This window comes from Apteryx rowi, unplaced genomic scaffold (assembly GCF_003343035.1).
Source record: "Apteryx rowi isolate R43461 unplaced genomic scaffold, aptRow1 scaffold_193, whole genome shotgun sequence".
Taxonomy (NCBI): Eukaryota; Metazoa; Chordata; class Aves; order Apterygiformes; family Apterygidae; genus Apteryx; species Apteryx rowi.
In genome coordinates, this window is record NW_020448230.1 from 1,449,602 (window position 1) to 1,471,343 (window position 21,742).

Below are 21,742 nucleotides of genomic sequence, written 5' to 3' on the forward strand. Positions count from 1 at the left end.
CTTCTAAAGTGCACCCAAACCTGAGCCGTTCTGTACAGCTGAAGCCCAGAGCTAGGGCGGAGCTGGTTATTGCTGTCTGTGGTGGTGAACATACCACAGCGCAGGAAGAGGCCCTCTGAGGTTCTGCTCCCCCCGTTAACCAGGGTGAGGGGACTAAGCAACGTTTATGTAGCTGCCCCTAAAAACAGTGTGTTTCACGGGCAGAACTGCTCTTTTCATTGTTTGCACTGCAAATGAGCTGTACCCCCTTTGTGCTCCCCTAGCCCTGAGAACTGTTGGGTTACCAAGTATTTCTGTTACACAAAAAACAATGTATGAGAGCTACAGGATCATGCAGTCCATCTTAGTGGCTGCATTCATCATCTTTTCCCAACCAGTATATTTTCTAGCATGTTCCCTATAATACTAGGTCATAGCCAAATATAAAGTCCACCTCTTAAATTTTTGTTTCCAAATGGGATATTGACTTTCTGCTTCAAAAATAAGAGTACTCCTCCCAGTTGATCTCTAATGTGCTGCTGACTGATTTTTCATCTTTTTTCCCCCCTCTGTTTTTACTCAGATTAATCCTTGCATCTGCTGCTCACTTCTGTAAATTGCAAGACAGTATCTGATTAACTGTCAAGAACATGGCAACATACTACAGAGAAATGAACACAGAACTTCAACTGGCCTTTCAGCAATGTAAGGCAAGTTTCCTGCACCAAGCCATGTCTCTCATGTACTTGCTGTTGGCACTTTGTTTCAAACAGTTCTACATAACTTGCTCTCTACTACCACCCATTGCCTTTTCAGCTTCATTGTTCTCCAGACTAGTCTCTTCCAATTAATGGGCACATGCTTGATTTTTTTTTTGCTTTGTATAAACTGGATTAGCTTGAGTTTTTTCAAAATGGTACTGGGCATTCATTTCTGCCCACATTTTTAGTACCTCTCTGGGCTTGTCAATGTGTCTTTTCAGTTTAGCTTAAAGCATTTTGATATATAATGCAAAACAAGAACATTCATGCAAGAAATTAGTGCAGAAGAGCTACTGTGCATTAACATCATGCTAGTTTATTCTATACTAGCTTCTCCAATTAGATGAGACCTATCCTCTCACTGCATTCTTTTTTTTTTTTTTTGACTGGCACTTGCAACTCCTTCAAATTAAGTAGCATCAAATTAGCACACACTTATTAAAATCTGAAACTAGGGAAAGAGGAGGTATTCATGAACTTTAATTTTCCTTTCATGGAAGTTCCATAAGAAGGCTTCTCATATTTCTCCAGGACCCTTGGATTTCTAATGTCAGCGTGTAAAGCCTACTTTTGGTATCTGTAACCATACCTTAAAAGGCTATGCAATCCTAAAACCTGTTCAAAATTCACTTTCTCATAGTTTTGTTTACCAGTTTCTAATTCAGGTACTTATTTTAAAATGTCACATTAAGTATACTAACTGCCTGTGACTGAGAAACACTAATTTTGCAGGGCTACACTTACATTAGCTAGGGGGTGGGGATTTGCTTTTTTATTGCAATACCCATTATTTATAAATCTACAATTTACTCCTTAAAGAGTTTTTCRAAATTTCATATTTCTCCTATTAATGTTTTAAGCTATGAAGTTTAACTGTACATAATAGTAATCTCCAGGATTGCTTTCTTCTTTGAAAACCAGAACATGTTATAATACCTTCTCAGTTTGCTAAGAATTTTTCAAACTAGTTGTCTTTCAAATTTTATCAGTTTTCTTTTAATGAACAGAGCATAGCTTGCCTACTTTGCAGCTGAAAGATGAAGAAAACATCAATTGGTATATCAGTCACTCATGAGAGCCATTAAACAGTATAAAGGTGCCTTTTCTCACAACTATTGCCAGAATAATTTTAGGTTAAAGGCTAGCTCTGTAGAACTGCAAGATTAATTTCTCATATAGGGAATTATCACATGGATTTCAAGGAAAGATATGCCTCAAAATCTGGCCTAAATACATCCTCAATTCATTCACGACCCCAAATCATTTAGGCTAATTTTGAGGTCTTTATTCATATTTAGAAAGGGGTTAAAAATCACTTATGCATAGTAGATTTCTAAAGCAATCAGAAAGTTTTGGTGCTGTGTTTACATCTAACTGAGATAGGATGAAAGCACTCACTGTATCTGCTTTAGGGATCTAATTGTAAATGCTAGTCAAAAGTCACCAGCTAGATCCATCACTACATGCTTCTCCTATCCCTTTTGAGCATCATACACACACAAGTGGGATAAGGCCAAAAGGGCTCCCCACTGCCTCCCTGCATGAGCCCTCACATCCATGGGGCTGTGCAGCAAGGGGCCTTACAACATGCACCTAGCTGAAAACCTGAGCTATTAAGAAAAACCTGGGGAAGGGGGGAGTTAATTGACCCTTAGCTGGAGTAGTTGAAGGCACAGCAGAGGGGCAGGTATCTCTGGAGAAGGGCAAACTATAAGGGGTTGCTGAATCCAGTAGCCCAATAGAAGCAAGACTGCCACAGTACCATGTTCCCAAGGCCAGCCAGTTGTGAGACTGAGTATGTATTCCCAAGAGGCACACACACGTGGACATGATATGTATATACATATGCACATGGCCAGCCACATAGATCAACAGGCAGAAAACACAGCACTCACCCAAACACAAACAGCTCCAACCGCCTGATCCTGTTCCCTCTCTGGCTGATCAGGATGAAAACTTGTTAGTGGAAAACACACACACACAGTATGGATCCCTCCAGTAGCTGTCCTTAGACACTCAGTCTAGCTAGCAGCTGTGTCCCCCTGGTATATCCAGTTGCTGCCATCTGGGCATACGAGCCCCTGAGGCCTGCAGCCCACCTCAGTTGCTGGTACACAGACCTACACTTTCTCTTTCTTTCTCTCTCTCTTACACACCCACACTCACTCCATGGAGTAACAGGCCACAGACACTCATCCTATGCAGTAGCAGGCCCCTGGACTCTCAATTGCCTCATGCACAGCAACACACACAAACAGGTCTCTCCCTTAGCGGTCCAGACCTATGGCCTTACCAGTACTGGCCCCCAGACCTCCTGGTCTCTCCAGTAACCCACTCTCAGACCCTCTGGTCTCTCTGGCCCAGACTTATGGCCACTCCAATACCTGGCTCCCAAGCCTCTTATCCTATTACCTGGCTCGCTGAGCTCGGTAATCGCTAGCAGTTACGCACTGGCACCCCCCCACACACAGCATGCACACGCTGCAGTCTCGCCAGGTGCTGGCACCACAGGCACATTGGCCCCTGTGACTCGTGGGCCGACTCCAGTTGCTGCATGTAGACCTCCATGCACACACATGCACCCAGAACAGAGAGCACCTTCACCCAGGAGAACAGAAATGGAGTTTAATAAGAAGACAGGGCAGGCGGTGGCTGACCAGGTGCAGGGCATGGCCAGACAAGCGTACTGGCCAGCAGCCTGTTTACACATGACTGGCCCCTCTTATCACCTCTTTCTTCTGTTTTCCCACACTTGTTCCTCCCCAAACCACCTTGATCCCTCCCTTTTGGTCCTTCCCTTAAACATCCCACGACAAGTCCTGTGCAATCCCCAAATGCTCTTCTCCTGCATCCCATCACGAGTCCCACACCCCCATAGGCAGTCACCCCCCTCAGGCTGTGAGGCAATCCGGGGAACTGCAGACTGACGGCTCCCCCACAACAGCCCCAGGAGGAGCCAGGGCAGGGGGCTCCAGTGGTGTTGGTTCGGTTTTAGGGTTCCCCTGCCCACCATCACTCCTTTGTGCTCATGGAGGTGAGTCTCTAGTCACATAACCTAACATTTCCCCCACATGAAAGTAAAGCTAGAGGACACTGCACCATCTTCTCTCATTGCAGAGCACTTCACAGTCTGTTTCACCTCCAGGGTGGGCTGTGCTCCTGGAGCAGAAGACTTGGTACTGCAAGGTACCTTCTAAGGGGCTTGGAGGTCTATGTGGATCCAGTTAACTGAGTCTTACAGTCCCACTCCTCAGGAAGGGCAGCTGCAGGATCAGAGTAGCCCCAGGTAGTCTCAGCAGGACCTGCGAGGATTACCTTGTTCCTCTGTGCCCCTTTATGTTTGTGAAGATGACCTTTTAATCACATAACCTAACACAAACCACCTAAATTATATACCTAAAACAGATAACATGAATTTCAGTTTAAAAGAGACTGACAATCACCCATGCCACAAACATAACTGGAAACGCTGCTCTGCCACACTCCATGCCTTTCCCAATAACACATCTTGCAGCATGCCCTGAAGGACATTTGTCAACCAAAATACAGTGTTGTGAGCAGGAGGTGGAAGTTTTTCCACTTCAGAGCAAAAACTGAAACACCTCTTCTTCTGATGAAGAAACGTGATACTTTTACAGGGGAACTGCAAATGACCTGATTTTACTACCTAGTATCTGTTGTGGTTTCCCAATAGCATTAGAGCATTTGAAACAAAACAATTAAAGCTGCTAAGTAACTGAAAAACAACTTTTAGAAATCTTAGATCTATGTTTAAAAACAAACCGTAAGGATCAGCTGCAGTTACCTGCACAGTATACCATCCAATTATGCTCTAAATTCAAGTTTTCTGTGCTTGAATCTCTTAGAAGGTTAAGAACTTCATACTAGGATCAACATTAAACTACTGTTTTTGAAAATGATGGCCTTTCTCAGCAGCACAGTTAGCATATACAGGAACATCTGCATAGATAAACCAGGTAGCAGAACAGTTTCTATATGCAAATAAGATAGTCTGCCTGCACAACAAGGCAGCCAAATTGAGTCTATCACCACAGTAACTGATCTTCCATATAAAAGTTCATTGTTGTAGAATCATGGAATAGTTTTGTTTGAAAGGGCCCTCTGTAGATCTCTAATGCAGCCTTGTGCTCAAAACAGGACTAACTTCAAAGCCAGATCAGGTTGCTTGGAGCCTGTCCAGTTGAGTTTTGGAAGCCTCCAAGGATGGTGAATTCACTTCTCCGGGCACCTGCTCCAGTCCTGGACCACTTTCTCCATGTATGTAATGAATTTCTCTTCGCACAATTTGACTGTTGGCTAGTTGTCCTTTCACTCGGCACTTCTGAAAAAGAGTCTGGGTCTGTGTTCCCTATAGTCCCCCCTTAGGTGTGGAAGACTGCAGTTTAACTCCCCTTTACCTGCCCTCCAGAGATCACATGCTCCAGCCCCATCACTGCCCTATGGCCCCTGGGCTCCTTCCACTTTGTTGACATCTCATGTACTGGGAGTCCAAACTGAACTCAATACTCCAGATATGGTCCCACAAGTAAGAAGGGTGTAGGGGAAATAACTACTTCCCTCAGCCTGCTGGCTACAATCTTTCTAATGTAGCCCCGTGTGTGATTGGCTTGCACTGCTGCAAGAGGACTTGACCATCTTTTCTGCAAAGCTGCTTTTTACCCTGTTGGCCCCAGCCTGAATGGGGTTAGTCTGTCTCAGGTGCAGAACTTTGCATTCACCCTTGATGTATTCCAGCTGGCCCGTTTCTCCAGCCTGTCAAGGTCCCTCTGAACAGCATTCCTATGCTCCAGCATATCATCAGCTGCTGTCCCCCATTGATGCCATCTGCAAATGTGATGAGGGTGCAGTCCATCCTATCATGCAGTTTGCTGATGAAGACGTAAAACAGTACCTGCCCAATACTGGCCCCTGAGAAATGCCACTTCTAACTGGTCACCAGTTGGATTTTAACCCACTGACTATTACCATTTGAACCAGATGTTAAGCAACTTTCTTGCCCATTCTGTAGTCCATAACTCCACAGTTCGGTTACATAGAGATTGTGTTGAATACCTTGCTAAAGTCAAAGCAAATGACACCCACTGCAATTCCCAGAGCCAATCATCTCATGAAAGACAGCAATCAGGTTTGTCAGGCACAATTTGCCATTCATAAACCCATGCTGGCTGTCCTTAGTCACCTTATTGTCTTTCACGTGCCTAGAAATAGCTTTCATGAGGACTTGCGTGAAGTTTGCCAAGGATTGAGGCAAGGCTGACTGCTCTGTGGATCCTCTTTTTTACCATTTTTAAAAAAGCCAGAGGTGACAATTTCCTTTTTCCAGTCATCAGGAGCCTCCCCTGTTCACCACAACATTTTAAAGAAGTCTGACAGCAGACCTTGCTAGTAAAGACAGAGGTAAAGAAGAGACAGTACCTCAGTCTTTTCATCACTAGGACCCCCACCCCATTCAGTATCAGGCCCACATTTTCTTTCATCTTCCTTTTGCCAACATCCTGTTTGCAGGAGTCCTTCTTGCTGCCTTCACATCCCTTGCTACTTTCAACTCTAGCAAAACTTTGGCCTCCCTAATATCATCCCTGTATGCCTGTGCAGAATTTCTATAGTTGTCCTTTGTAGCCCATCCCCACTTCCACCTTCCATACACTTCTTTTTAACATTTGAGCTCATAGGGACAAATGTCCTTGAAAAGCAACCAGCCTTCCTGGCCTCTCTGCCCCTCAGGGCAACCATCCACAGGATCCTGCCAAGCAGATCCCTGAAAAAGCTGAGGTCTACTCGCCTGAATTTCAGGGTCATTACTACTTGTCTTCCTCACTTCCCTCAGTATCTTTAGCTCTGTCAAAGTTGTCACCGACTATTGCATCTGTTCTTTATTCCCCGACTAGCAGATTGACAGCACCACCACCCCCTACACACCCCCCAAAACATCCTGCCTAGCACTCAAGTCAAAATAAATTGGCCCTGGCACACTCCAGAAGCCTCCTGGCTTGTTTCCTACCATGTTGCTCTTCATGCAGATCCGGAATGGTTAAAAATCCCCATGAAAATGATGGCCTGCAATCAGGAGGCTTCTTCAAATTTTTGAAAGAAGGCTTCATCCTTTTTCTTTTCTTGACCAGTTAGTCTGTGGCAGGTGCTCACCACAATATCCTCTTTGTTGGCTTTGCCTTAATCCTGATCATAAGCTCTTGACAGGCCTGTCACTTACTCTATTCCATTTATGCTCTGCACATTCAAACTACTTCTTTCTGAAACGCCCAATTTTTCTTTCCTGCCTATCAAGCTTGTATCCGTCCATCATAGCACTCCCAATAGTGCAGGTTAGTTCACCATGCCTCTGTCATCCCAGTGATGGCATAGCTTTGACTGCACAGACTTCCTGTTCCTCCTGTTTATTCCAAGACTCCAGAGTCCTGCAGTTACCCTAGAGCCACTCCAGGTCTCCTTTGGCACTATCACTTGTGCCCCCATGCAGGTGAGCAAAGTGTAGTAGTCTGACAGACAGGTAAGCCTCTGCAATCTCTCTACAACATACTAGATACAGGCTCAGGCAAGCAGCAAGGTCTTATTGACAAGTAGATGCATTCATCCCCTGCAGAAAGAAGTTCCTGATCGTTACCTGTTATTTTCTTTAAGTAGCTTTGGCTCCAACAGCTTGGCTAGATGCATCCCCCAACAGAACTTACTCCCTCTGTCCTGTTGCCAGAGCCCTACAGTTCTCCAAGTAAATATCTGCAGTTGGGGAAAAAGCTTTCTTGCTGCCAGAAGTCACAAGCTTCCAGCTTCTGCTGTCATGAGAATCCCAGGCCTCTCCCTGCTTAAGCATTGCATGGAAGGAGGGGGTGACCAGAGGCAATGTGGGACTTGGGTTCTTGCTCCGGCAGTGCCCACAAAGTACCTTTGCCTTCCTGTTGGCCCTCCCTGATGCCATCCATTCTGCTTCCCCTGGTAGCTCAGTAATCTGACCAGAGCACACCTCCTGCTATCACCCCCAAAATCTGGGAGGAGCTACAGGCCCTCCCTGCAGCCTCAGATCTGTACAGCCACATCCTCCCCTGGGTTCTGTCTGGGCTGAAGTCTCCAACATGCCAGGGTGGTGGAATCTGGACTCTGGCCAGTCCAGAGTGGTGACATGCCACTGTGTCCTGTGGCATGTCACCCTCAAAACTGTGCCAACTCTACCAGTTTCAAGCACTGCCTCTGGCCTCCCTGTTCACCCTCATTCCCCTTTAACTCCTTTATTCCTGCAGGCACATCCTGGTCACAGTGCTTCCTAGGTGTCACATAGGAAGTTGAACACAAGCCTGCTCTGCTCCTCCCTACTCAGCAGGCAGCTTCTCAGAGTCTCTCGGTTCCTGGTTGTGGTTCTCCCACCTCATGAATGCGGGGTCCCCGCAGGCAGGCTCCTTCCTGCTCAGAACAGGAAGCAGGAGCCTGACACACCTGCTTCGTCCCCATTAGATTTCCTGCTCAACATGCAACTCCTCACATTGCCTTTTGGTTCCCAGCTGCAGTTCATTCACCTCATGAGCATCAGGTCTGCATCCTTTCTCCTGCACTGTGCTTACAAAGCTTTAAAAAGCTTTTTTGATGAGCTTTTAAAACTTTTGTTCCTCTAGCCTGCATGACACACACACTTTGAAAGATGAAAAAACACAACACGAAGAGCAGCCAACACAGTTCATTCAACAAAGCAAATGTCCCCCAAAGTAATCTTAATTATATGCTCATGTTTGCTGTGATCTCTGTACTGCTCCCCAGCTACTCTACAATGCTTGAAGACTGCACTAGCAAACAAACAAAAAAAACACAACAAAAMAACAACAACAAAAAAAAACCCTTCCATCTTCTTTCCCTACCTAAAAACTTGCTATTGATTTATTGGTGATCTTACTCCTGAAAGACACATTCAATGCCACACTGACTTAGCTACTGAGATCATTCATCTCAAGGCCTGGGGGAGAATAATTCACAGCACTTTTTTAAACAGAAAGTCATGTGCTTATTTTGCCCTCTGAAATATGCTTAAAAGAGTAAATGATTTGGAAAAAAGTTCTACAGAAAGTTTAAAGCTGTAATTGACTTTAACACACTACAAACATACTCAAACAACATTGTGCATGCAAGGACAACTAAAAGTACTTTTCCTTTTCTTCTGTATTAAAATCACAGCTGTAACAACTTTTAGTACCTTGGCACTCATGAAAACAGCAATTATAAAAGCCACTGGGCTTTTTTTCCTTTTTAAATAGGAGAATTTAGAACTGTTCATGATACGTGAACTAAGGAATTGGCACTTTCAATGTTCACTGCAGTTCTCTCAGAGGTTCAAATTCTGGGTAACTCATTGACCTTGAATACCCAAGTTCCTTTTTTTTGTAGAAATCAAAGACAGTCATGCCTCAAATTACTTTTCTGCAATACTGCATTATAGTTAGTCTGTAGGAAATTTTGCTTCAAGATGAATGAGATCACTTACAAATCAACCAGAACTGCATCTCTCATGATTCAATTAAGATTTCTTGCTTGGCCCTAGCTTACAAGGAAAACGTCAAAAAGACCTACCAAAAAGATACATGCTATGTCTGGCATTTCAGAAATGAACATTAAACACTGCAGTCATCTTGCTAATATAAAATTCCTACTGCCTAAACTTCTGTTTTTAGCATTGTCTAAGTTAGCTCTATCTATAACTGAGCAGAAATAACCAGGGATGTCTTCTCTCCTAGAGAGAAGGCTGGACATTGTAGAAAGCATTTCTTCAGTGACAATTACTATGCTTAAAACAAAATAAAATAAAATAAAAAAACCCACAGAAAAAACACCCCTTACTTTTTATCATCATCACCTCATTCACCCTTCACAGGTATAAGTGTTCTTTAAGCTTTCTGAAAAGCTAGATATATAGTCTAAATACAACCTACATTGCTTTGGGAAGCACTAGGAGACCTGCCTAGCAAGAATGGCTACAGTTTGGCAAGTCTTTCTAAAAGTTTTTTGTTAATCTGTTCTCAATTTAGGATTCTAGTCAGCATAAATGTCTAGCAGGTCTAGTTGTTGCTAGAGAAAGAGTGGAAGCTAGCAACTCCACTACAAACACCCCGCCACACACACAACCCCCCCCCMCACACACACACCCCCGACAGGCACCATTTTTATAACTCTTCAGCCTCACCACAACCATATTAATAGAATGCTACTGTCAGCAATAGCATAGTCCTTCAAAATTTACAGGAGTAAAAAAAAATCAAGTTACACAAATTGCAAAGTCTGAGTGTTTAAGAAAACATGCTTCTAAACAGATCTAACTGCTACAAAACTGCACAGACCAGTCATAAATGCCTTTCTCAGCTGCTTCCTTCTCTGTCCACAAAGAGGCCTGGGAAAAGAGAGAACCAACACAGAAGAACAGTTAAACAGGAACATTCCCATCTGTGGATTAAGAACTAGAGTCCTGTTCTAACTGACAAATGAGGTTGGGTTTTCAATGCATTAGGTCCTTTAGGGATGAGCCTAATCTAGAATACCAAGCAGTATGGTATGAGATGTACAGCAAATCACACTTTCAAGAGGACTTAGCTTTTCAGTCATGTTTAAGTAACTCAGCTGAACTAACACAGCAAACAACAAATTCTGCCAGTCAAGATAGGATTTTGTTTTTCTTCCTCTGTTGACTCATAAAATATCTGGCAACTTAGACTGATACCTGGAACCCTATAAAGTCTGACTAAGACGAGACTGAATGAATCAACATCAAGAATTGCAGAATCCTTTGGGCTTAACCACTCCAAATATGCACAATCAGTCTGCGCTAACTCTGAAAAAACACACTTAAAGAAAACCCTCAGAACCCACAGGGCTTCCTGCATTTCCTAACCCTTAAGACTTTCAATTCAAGGAGTCTCAAAAATACAATTTAGCCAGCAGAGTAGCTTTATTTTGCAGTTTGAACTATTATACACAATTGAGTAAAAGCCCACAGGATAAACAGTATGGAGACTTACAACTTTTTGGTGTTTGCTTAAATTAGAGCCTAAGTGCAAGGTCTCCAATTAACCCCCAAGGTAAGAGAACAACACTTTGCTGTTAACAAAAGTCATGTTAACACTTAAAATATCTAACCAGTTATTTAAAAGGCCACATCTTCAAATGCAATTAGGTATCATTTAATAAAGTTATCTTCTTTTGGTATAATAAACTGCCACAAATCATACAGCTAACAGGTAATGGAACATCATATTTTCCCAGAGACATGTAAAATGCAAATAGGGCTGTCTCTATATTGTTTCATCCACCTTAGAAGTGTAATGTCATAAATGCAATTGTTCTCAAATGCTCAAGTGGAAGCTAATGTCCTTCAGACATGCTGTCACTCTCCTTAAAAATCAAAACAAAACAAACTTACATATAATACCTTGAGGCACAGGTTCTCCTGCACTTAAGGAATTTATACACAAGGTGTATCATAAGTTACAAGATTTTTGCTATTTGAAGTCTATGGCACATAGATTTTCGGGGTGAGAAAAAAAAATCTCTGTGTTCAGCTGCTACAATATGGCGCAAAGTAAGAAGTTAACACCATGAGTAATACTTTGTTGCTTTTTACTGGCTATTTTGGGGTGCACATAAATAAAAGGCACACGTTTCCTCTCTCCTTTCAAATGATCTATGTACTGTACAACATAACTTTCCAGCACTGCTCCATGCCTGCTGGCCCAGTGCAAAAAAGATCCAAGTCTGCGTCCAGTGCTAGTAACAGCTCTTCTATATGCTTAACCAATGGCTTTAGTTTAGCGTGCTACTTCTGAGACGGACATTGATGAGCRGCTAACAGTTTTCCTGAAACAAAATTACAAAGCCTAAAAAAGTGATCAAGTTATTTATATTCACTTACATGTATATTTTCCAACGAATGTGTTTACAATGTTCAGAAAGTGCTCATTTTGAAGTCTTGTTTCAGTATTACAAATGTCCATGACCTATATATTATAGCAGAGCCATGCACAACAGTATCGTTAAGGAACTGTCAGTGTTTCCATTACTGACCCTGTTTTTCAAGAGCATAATGAAAATAGAAAAATCTGCTCTTAGCTAGAACTTAGTGTGCATAATGTCTTCGGTATGGTWTTTTTAAATATTCGGATTTAAATCTGTACAGTAGTCAGAGTCTGAAAAACAGAAGGTTAGTGGTTTCACACTTTTTGGCGCTCATTTTTACATAACAAGGATTTTAAAGAATGAAAGTGAGCCAACAGCAAATGAAGAGCCCTCAATAATAAAAGCTCCACAAATCACTAACTAAATCTTCTTGGGTTTTTGTCCTGTTTTTAATGCTGTGCATTAATAATTTGTGGATCCTTACAGAATTACTTCTTACGATTTAACAACTGTTAACATTGATGACATTATCATACATAAAAACAGCTTAGGTCTTAACATCCATGGTCTGACAAACATATTTAAACAAGAATATTCAGAGTTAAGACTAATATGAAATTCAGCTCCTCTGAACAGATTTGTGAGTTTAGATGCTCTCAACTTGATATGCCTTTAAAAAAAAAGAAATCTGACTTTCAGAAAATTCTGAAAAACAGCAGTTTCAAGTAAGTCTGGAGCGATTAAGTACTCTGGCTAGATTTACCATAAATTATGTAATTCATGCTGCCTTGACAAAATTGAGTTAACAGAAGTGTAAGTTGAAGCACTCCCTCTGAAGGTTCTTGCTTTGGTTATCTTTAAAAACAATGCAGACTGTTACAATAACAGTGTAAGTTCATTATAAAGCCACATGCTTCTGTGTAGATGTTCTCTTATAGACTGGATTATTATGCCCACTGCCAGCAATGGACATTCTACTGGGAAAATCCAACTCCTGCTGTGAAAAGTTTGGCTGAATCAAATGAAAAAAATAATTCTGATATTAGACTCAAATGGGAACACACTGTTTCATTTAGTTCTTGTTAAGAATATCTGAAAGCCCTCTCCACCGACAGTCTTTTTGAAACACAAGGCACAAATAGGGAGTGGACATTCCAGCAAAAAATGATTGTCTAAAATTAGCAATCCACAAGAGTCTTCCAATCCAATACAGTGAAACATTTTTGCTGTCCAACTCTATGCCACATCTTCTAGATAATCTGCAACATCACTTAACTGAGAAATGGTAAGGTCTTGTGTGATGTCTTCAAGCTGGAAAATAAATGAAATTACAAATTCAGAAGTAATAGAAACAGTAAGCATTACTCTATATAATCCTACAAAAAGCACCCCATCCTTTTGGCCTTAAAACCCTATCTTTCAGAGGGATGTCAGCTCCTTCAAGAGGTGCTTAGACAGATCTTGAGATATAGGGATGAGACATTCACATGTTGAATACTAAACCTCTCTCAAATTCATTTTATATGCCTAGAAAGAGACAGAGGACTGTCTTACAGAGCAATTCTTGTATTTTAAATCAGTACAGTATCTAACTTAATGGGAATACTGGGTATAAAAACGCAGAACATATGATAAGTGCCTTGGATACATGTATTATATAATGGCGTATTTATTCACAGAGAAGGCTTAAAAAAAAAAAACCCAAACAAAACAAAAACAAAAAAACCCCAAACACAACATAAGATCAGAAGAACATCAATACAATTTTAAGAATCATACTTTATCACTGGCATTTAAGTCTTCTGTTTCCACAGAAATTTCATCTATTTCTTCACCAATACTGATATCACTTTTTTCTGAGCGATGACTAGTACTAATGGGAAAGAAAAGCATAAAGGTAGAAATAGGACTTTCTTTTCCAACATACAAGAATTCATTTCATATATCTATACTGGACATTGGATTTGACTACCTAGCAAGTTAAATACGAAGTAATCTTTAAAAAGCCCACAACAATCAAGGACCTTTTGCCTAGAGAAAGCCATAATCAATACTTATTTAGGCCCTAATCCTGAAGTTTACAGCACAAATACATTCTAACGATGAGGCTCTTCAATATTTTATTACTGACTAGTCATGATGCTTTATTTTGTATATTTTGAATAATTCGACATAGACCACATTCACTGTCTAATAGCATTGATTAAAATGTTAAAACATTGTTAAGTGTATGATTCAGAGAAAAAAAAAACAACTTCCTTAAAAAGGCAACAACTTTTCAGCATCTAAAAATTAATACCAGGTTTTTAAGGAACTCATTACCACCCAGACAAAAGCAATCTATTTTTTTTAAAATTGTAACTATTTGTATTAACTAACAAACCAAAGTTTAAAGTAGTCTAGAGATGCTGACAGAGTCTAGCAACAGTGACTAGCTGAAATATTATGAAATAATTCAAATATGCCAGTATATGCTTATAATCTATGATATAGTACACTACTGCAATATTATCCCTCTCTTACCTGTTGAAGTCATCAGCATACTCGTCTTCATCTCCATTTCCTAAATAATTTTTAAAAGGTGTTAATCAAGCAAGTTTTATTTTCAGGAAATGCAAGAGAATCTATTCCTGCACCAAAATATAGAGTTTGATGGACAGCAATAGCTGGTAGTAGATTAAATTACTTGTGCTTTAGGAAGAGGAACTGAATTTATGTTTGATATTAGTTAATCTCAATCTCTTTTGCATAGTTAAACTGTTCTGAAATTCAACATATACTTTCAGTAGGTTGGTTCCGTTGCTGAAGACAAGGTTTAAATACTCGGCAACTCTATTTTGAGACAGAGTTGATACTTCTGACATTACAACATCATCATGCTGCTGCTAAAACTTATGAGACAACTTTCAAAGTCTGGGAAAGGCAAATAGGTATGCCACTGAAAAATAGTAAGACTTGTCTGGCTACCTTTCATGCRACTTAAAAAATAAAAAATAAAAAAAATCCCATCTCTTTCTTAGATACCTAGACAACAATATATCACTTGATACTAACAAACATATGCATGGAATGAATTGAATTTTTGCTGTATGTATAAAACAATAATCTGCACACAAAACTCCACAGTTCTGGCTGCCATGTATTCATTTATATTTCTCTAGACTGGATTTTGCTCTTTAACTCCACTAAGTCTCACAATGTCAGCTAGAGTGACAGAAGTAAAAGCTAAAGATTTTAGCTCAATAAGGACATTTCAGTTTCTCAGATTCCTCTGAGAAGCTGGGCTGGAACTTCCAGTTAAAAATATCAGAGCTTACTCGTGTTTAGTAGTTACTTGCCTAATTCTAGAGATCCGAGTTTTGCATTCACTAACCGCAGGTCTTTCAAAACAGAGTTTCTATTCAAATCTGTAACAAAACAAAAAGTATTTATACCAGAAAATTGGCTTGTGACTCTTTGATAGTAAGACCCTACCTAAACATACATAACCCTACATAATTTTATAATATAGTATGGTAATATTATACTCCATTTTCAGGTCTAAATTATGCCAACATTTAAAGACATAAGTAACAAACAGGAACAATCTCCCCGAGTGTATTCAAGATCAGGTTTTACAACACAGAAGTAAATATCCCTGAAGAACTTGCACAAACAATGTAGGGTAATAATAAAAAAAAGACTAAGTTAATGTCATTAAAAAAAAGTAAAATTTTATACTTCCAAAAACTGCTTTTCAGAAAAACAGTATAGATAAATATTTGATACTGCAGAACATAAGATACCCCAGCCATATGCATATTGTATCAAAAATCAGTATGTCATCATTAAGTGAAAAATGCATTATTGCAAAGCACATCACAACCAGAAGAGGGCCAAATACAGGCTACTTATCACAGTTATATCTGAACGTGTAGCTCATTCCCTGCACTTGTCAAACTGTATGTGAAAACTTACCATCAGGCTCCTTTAGCAAAGGTGCGCCAGTCAGGGAGCTTAGCCCACTTTTTAAAGGCGGTGCATCAGAAAGAGATGCTAAACCTCCTGCTTTATTGGATTCAGTTTTCCTAAAACAAACCAACAAATAAATAAATACTCTGCAGATCTTCAAAATATATAGTAAATTTCTTTTCTAGTATTCATAAAAATGTCATGAAACTAGACAGCAATTTTTGCAGTAATAAAAGCAAGTGAAAAGGACTATTCATTCTGCAATCTAAAAAATAATTGGTAGTTTGCTGGCAAAAGTGTGAAGCAAGACATTCAATAAGAAATTCACATATGCAAAGACTTCTGCCTGCCTTCTTTCAGACAGAGCTCCTGCACCTTCTTCAGCACCACCTTTTTTATGTTTGTTTGTTTAAATTAGGGGGCCTTTTATTATCCCCACTTGTAAATGCAGCCAAAAGAAGAAAGATTCAGATAAAAATGCATTTTTAAGCAGTTTGTTTTACAATTAAAAGATTTTTGTCTGACAAACCTATTAGCCCTAAGAGCCTTCAGTCCACAAAATGAAAATACCTCTCAAAATTATAGCAAGATTGACCTCATCACCATCTGTTAAGGTTCACTTGGCTACCATCTATTCCATTCACACATTTAAAACGTCAAGTTCAAATACTACTTGCAAATAAAGGATGAAGAAACACTATTAAAAAAAAAAAAATCAGGATTTTCACATTCAGTATTATCAGAACTCTTTGTTATTGTGATTGTGTTCCTATTAGTAATAGGCAATATCATTTGAATCGCTCATCAAGAAAAATCTATCATGTATTACAATACTTTAAAATTTTTGAACAACAGGTCAGAGAACAMGGGGAAAGGCAGAGCTAGGGTCATCTCTTATTCTTTCCTCGATAACCGTCTGCTCCTTTATGCCCTTCTTACAAGAAGGGACAAAACTGTCCACAAGGAATTCACCCTTTTGTGAACCAAGTGATGCTGGCACCTCTTCTATCTGCTCATCCCCTGAGACTCGGGCCACCAGCACAACACAGCATAAAGGGATTCACCTGGAGAATCTGTTGTCCTTCTCCTCTAGAGAAGATGCCAGGAGGGTATAAACAAAAGGCTCAGCAGGGACAGCTCAGTTACAATTAGTTGCTAGCTCATTTACTATTTACATATTCAGCAAACCATGAATATTTACATATTCGGGGCGGGGGGGAAGGAGGGTTGCTATAACCTCTATATCCCAATCACATTATGAGGTACATGCCTACTAATTTATAGACTGGGACTACATACATACATACAATTTGGAAATGACTTTTTCTGTCAGGGAGATTCTGGATTAAGAAAAGCCTTATTTTACTGAGTATTTAGGAATCTTTTTCTTGGATTGGGTCTTTTTAAATAGGCATTAAAGAAATGCAGTTTATCTGGTTCAAAAGTGCATTTCTGTTGTCATATGAAAATGCTTGAGCAATAAGAAATTAGTAGATACTATTATTCAAAAGTTATTATTTGGCCTTTTCTGCTTCTACCACCTGACCTGCACCAGCTACATCGGTTTAAAAAAAAAAAAACAAACAAACAAACACACACCCTCAAAAAACAAGATGAACTTGCAGGACAAAATATAATAATTTGAAGTAACTTTTTTTTTTTTAATTCCACAACAATCTCAGATACAGTATCTGAAGAACTGAACTCCTTTAAGAGTTTTCAGTTTAAAATTCAATAACTAGATTTTCAATATTCCCAACTATCATTTAATCCTATTATATAGTAACACAACCAATTACTATAATGGTTAGATTTTGGTTAACTGAGCTCTTGAATAAGTAGGATTAAATGTACTCACAGATGCAACTTTAATCCTGACATTTCTAATACCCCTCTCCCCCCGGAAAAAAAAAAAAAAAAAAAAAAACCCTACCATAGTAGGGTTATTTGCAATACACAGTATTTTCCACAGAAAATCACTGCTCTTTGAAAAGACAAAAACCCCACATTCTGCTCTTTATATACATCCAACCAAAAATGAACTACAAATAATACAACTGCACACAAAAGTTGCTGCAATGTGAAGTGGAAATCCTCACTTGTGAGGAAAAGCTTTCCTTATGCTTTTAGTCTATGAAGCCAGTATGTACGTGTTAGCCAAATTTTTTGTGTTCCTTACAAAATCATGCATATATTTAAAGCCCCATCCCTCCCATTTTTCCACTTCCTTTAGTACTGACCACAACTGCAGCTCTGCTGCAGAAAGAAACACAGGAGTTTGCACCTCAGACCTGTTCTTTCCACCAAAGAACAGGCTGGGGACATTATACAGTTCAACTGACGCACTGTGAAAAGATGCAGGCTTGTCACACATGGTACACATTAACTGGAGTATCCAGGTTACTTACCAGCCATAAGTTCTTTCTGGTTTGGGTATGGGATCATCAAAAAAAGAATCTCCCTCTGCATCATCCTCATCCACACCTGGATCACTTTTTTCTTTGGTATTTAAGTCTTTGTTTTGTAGTTGAGGATCTAACTTTGTTTCATTAGGCAGAAAATGAATGCTACTTTTGGTTGCTTCCCCCGATGAGACGCTTGTATCACTTTGAGTGGTTTCAGCAACCTTAAACAAATACAGAAAAAACCCTCACTGAAAAGAAAAAGTAATTTCTCTTGAATAAAACCCACATAAACTGTTCTATTTCTTAAAATACTGTAAGCAGTAGTGTGAACACACAGCATATATATATACACACCACCATTTTTTTTTTTAAAGTTAGCATTTCAATTTTATTAGTACTTCTGTGTGCTAATCAGGAATCACACAAAAGAAAAACGTTTTGTCACTTTACAAAGGAAGTATTGTTTGTTGTTGCTATTGTCTTTTGAAAGTTATTTCGCCATCCCCTGCATAGCTGTGCTAGCTAGATCAGCTCTATTACGAAAGYGGCCAGTCAAAAAAAATTTACATACAAGCTCTGATTCTTGCCTCCTATACTTTTAATAGTCTGAAAGTTACACAATGTGTGGAATGTATTAACAACATTATTTATTAGTGGTATYTTGTGATTCCTCTATAAACAAATACTGTCAGTTAAGTTAAAACCGTCTTCAACAGAAACCAATTTAAACCCATCCAAAAGCCACTAACTTGAATTCATTCAATGTACCTTCAAAAAAATACCTTCAATTTCATGTGAAAAAAACTAACATTAGTTCAATTTTAGTAAGACTACAATTGTTAATTGCATATTTGAGATGGTTTAAAATGCACTAAGCCACAGAGAATCATACAATGGTTTTTAGTTTTTTGATAGACCTGCTGCTTCTCAAGAGCATCTCTGAATGAAGATCACAACTCAGTGGGAATCTCTGCAATGTAATATTAGGTTCTAAGTGGTGAGCATCAGAAGACTGCAATTAATTGCACTTTTTCCCTCCAAATATTAAAAATAACAAACCACACAAGCAGGATACAAACACTGAAAGTTACATACTTTTTAAGTAACATGCTTATGGCTCAGTCCTACAGATACCATGCTTGTAAGGACTATTCTATATCCTAACTTCATGATCAAGTTATATAACTTGTATATCTTGAGCTGTATATGTCGTATCTCTATAAAACCTTGTGGCCCRAAGAAGAACAGTTAACTAGATAATCAAATTGTTGTGACAAAATGGATTTTTGATTTTTGAACAGCAGCATATTGCTAACTAACAAACAGTAAGACAATATTATCTTCTCCCACATTGTTTAAAATTAAGCCAGTGAAAAGATTTATTTCACAAACTCATTTTTGTGCACCAAGAACAGCAGCAATTATGAAAGAAAACTAATAACAGTATTGTTTAATCGAGATAACCAATATATACATTGAACTGATCCATGTATTTCTTTATCAGTCATCATCTTTCGTTCCRAAGACCAAAGCAAGTTTTTCAAACCATATGCCATAAAAGTTCAAAGAGGCCTACCAATGTCATTTTACCTCAGTCACAAGTCACAGAACCACATTTAATTGCTGGCAGCAGCTCAGTTCTTCCAGGGAAAGAAAAAGAGTATTTATAAGTGGTAGATACAACAATATTTTAATTCCCTACCCTAAAGGAACAGAATTGTTGTCAGAAAATGAAATGCTCAGGGATATGCTGACTGGTGTAGAACAGCAGTGGCAGTCTCTTTTCTGTTCTGGGCCCTGGAAGGAGTGAGCTGCTGCTATCTGCTCTGAGAAACTGAAAGCACAAGATAGTCTTTGCTTGAACTCATATACCTTAAAGCTGTGCTAATGTAAAATGACTGCTTTCAAATTGTAGTGATTGGTTAACCATGGCTAAGGGTTCAAAGAAAAATATGCCTACCTTTGAGTTTCAGCCTGGTGCTGTTAGTAAGATAAATGAAAGTGTGGTTTCACACATGCACTTAGAGAAATATAACTATGCTGCTCCCAAGAGCTGTGGTCTTGATCTCTCCTTGCGTGCTCCCTTCTACATTACATCTGTTGGTTGCAGAGCCACAGCAAGGGGCCAGCTTAGCTCACAGACTTGTTGGAAAACTGCCAGAGAATCTCAAGTTTCATTCAGAAAGTCTATACTGTTCAAATAACTTGCATCTTGCGCCAGTCAGGACTGGTTGCAATTTCCTCCTTCTGTGTTATTTTTAGTACAAGTATGTTACATGGGCAGCATATTCTCCCATCCTGCTGCCCAGGAGAGAAGGAACTAGTGAACTGGACAACAGTTTTTCAGTGCAAGATATCCACTACTTATTCTTAAAGGAGTACGTACTCCAACCAACAGCAGTTGCTGTTTCCATGAGAAAACTTAGCCATATTGAAACCAACTTTTGCCTGTATCTGAGAGAAATGCGTATTCATGGAGGATTCAGTAATATATTATGAAAAGCATTTCAAGAATGTATTCATCTATTTATCACTACAATGGAATTAAGGTCTGCTGGGTATAAAGAGTATAAAAAGCCTGATCATAAATTCCAACTTACTTTATTTGTTGGAAATTACATTCTACTTGCAACCTCATCACAAAATCCTAATTGGAAACAGCACATAAATGAAAGTGTTCTGACCACCATATCAGCTGCTGCTGCGTGCCAGCAACTCAACTCTTAAGGGTGGTGTTCTGACTATGCACAACATGCTCTTTAAAGGGGAAATATGATGAATGACCTCTCACCATACTTTAATACTTCTTGCTCAGAGTAAGATACTCCCCATCCAGCAATTTCTCTATTAAGAGACAAACCTTAGAACCACTTTCTTGTTAAACATTATGTACTTATTGGGGATTAAATACATACACATTACAAGAAATAAAAAAATAATAAAAATAAAAATAAAAATCATGCCACTACTGACCAACCAGTCAGTCACTATCATTAGGCTACAAAAAAAAGTCAGAGAAGCCTTTGTATCTGTGGACTGATACATCTAAATACTCAATAGTAACCTGATAAAGAATTCTGACAACCTCAACCTAGAGAAGAATACAAATGAACTACATACAGTATCCCTTCCAACCTCAACCACTCTGTGATTCTATAATATATTTTGGACTGTCTGGCTAAGTTCAACCACTGATAAATGGGTAGAAGTTTCTTCTAAACTGCATTGCAAAAAGCTTCATGAAGAACAGGCATACAGGAATAAAATTCTTATTAGATATCAGAGGTTTGACCAGCCTTGAGACACGCACACACAAAAACACCCCATGTGAAACTATGTTCAATTCATGAGCCATTGAAACTACTTTTTCCTCCTCTAACCAAGTTCTTATTTCTGAGGAAAAGCCATGTAACAACACTTAGTTCTTCTCTTTCTGACATATCTACTTCAAATTAGGTAACTCAAACCTGAACTGAAAGGCAGTATATGCAAGGGAGCTTGGAAAGTTTACGATTTCTAAATCCATCTTCAATAGTACTTAACTAATCTGGAACCATACTAAGACAAAAGTATGAGCTCAGCTACATACATCTAAGCAAAAGTACTACTAAGATTAATATTTAATCAACATTCACATCTTTTTAGCATTCAGATGTTTTTAAAAGGGTGTTGTCAGCCAAGAATTCTTTTTCCCTAGAGCAGAACTTAAGGGGTTAGAATTTCCATTCAAAGGCCAATTGTTAC

The 21,742-nt window shown here is 39.3% G+C and overlaps 1 protein-coding gene across 2 annotated transcripts in view; it reads right to left on the reverse strand.

Annotated features, from left to right (window-relative positions):
• Window positions 1–10,674: 10,674 nt before the first annotated feature.
• FGFR1OP (FGFR1 oncogene partner) overlaps window positions 10,675–21,742 on the reverse strand; it is a 29,142-nt gene continuing 18,074 nt past the window's right edge. For both annotated transcript variants that reach the window (XM_026062788.1, XM_026062789.1), the window contains 6 exons: window positions 18,002–18,219; window positions 15,600–15,709; window positions 14,981–15,049; window positions 14,166–14,205; window positions 13,422–13,515; window positions 10,675–12,953 (listed from right to left, as the gene is read on the reverse strand). In XM_026062788.1, the coding sequence (XP_025918573.1) occupies window positions 12,879–12,953; window positions 13,422–13,515; window positions 14,166–14,205; window positions 14,981–15,049; window positions 15,600–15,709; window positions 18,002–18,219 (606 nt within the window). In that variant the 3' untranslated portion in view covers window positions 10,675–12,878. The remainder of the gene's footprint in view (window positions 12,954–13,421; window positions 13,516–14,165; window positions 14,206–14,980; window positions 15,050–15,599; window positions 15,710–18,001; window positions 18,220–21,742) is intronic.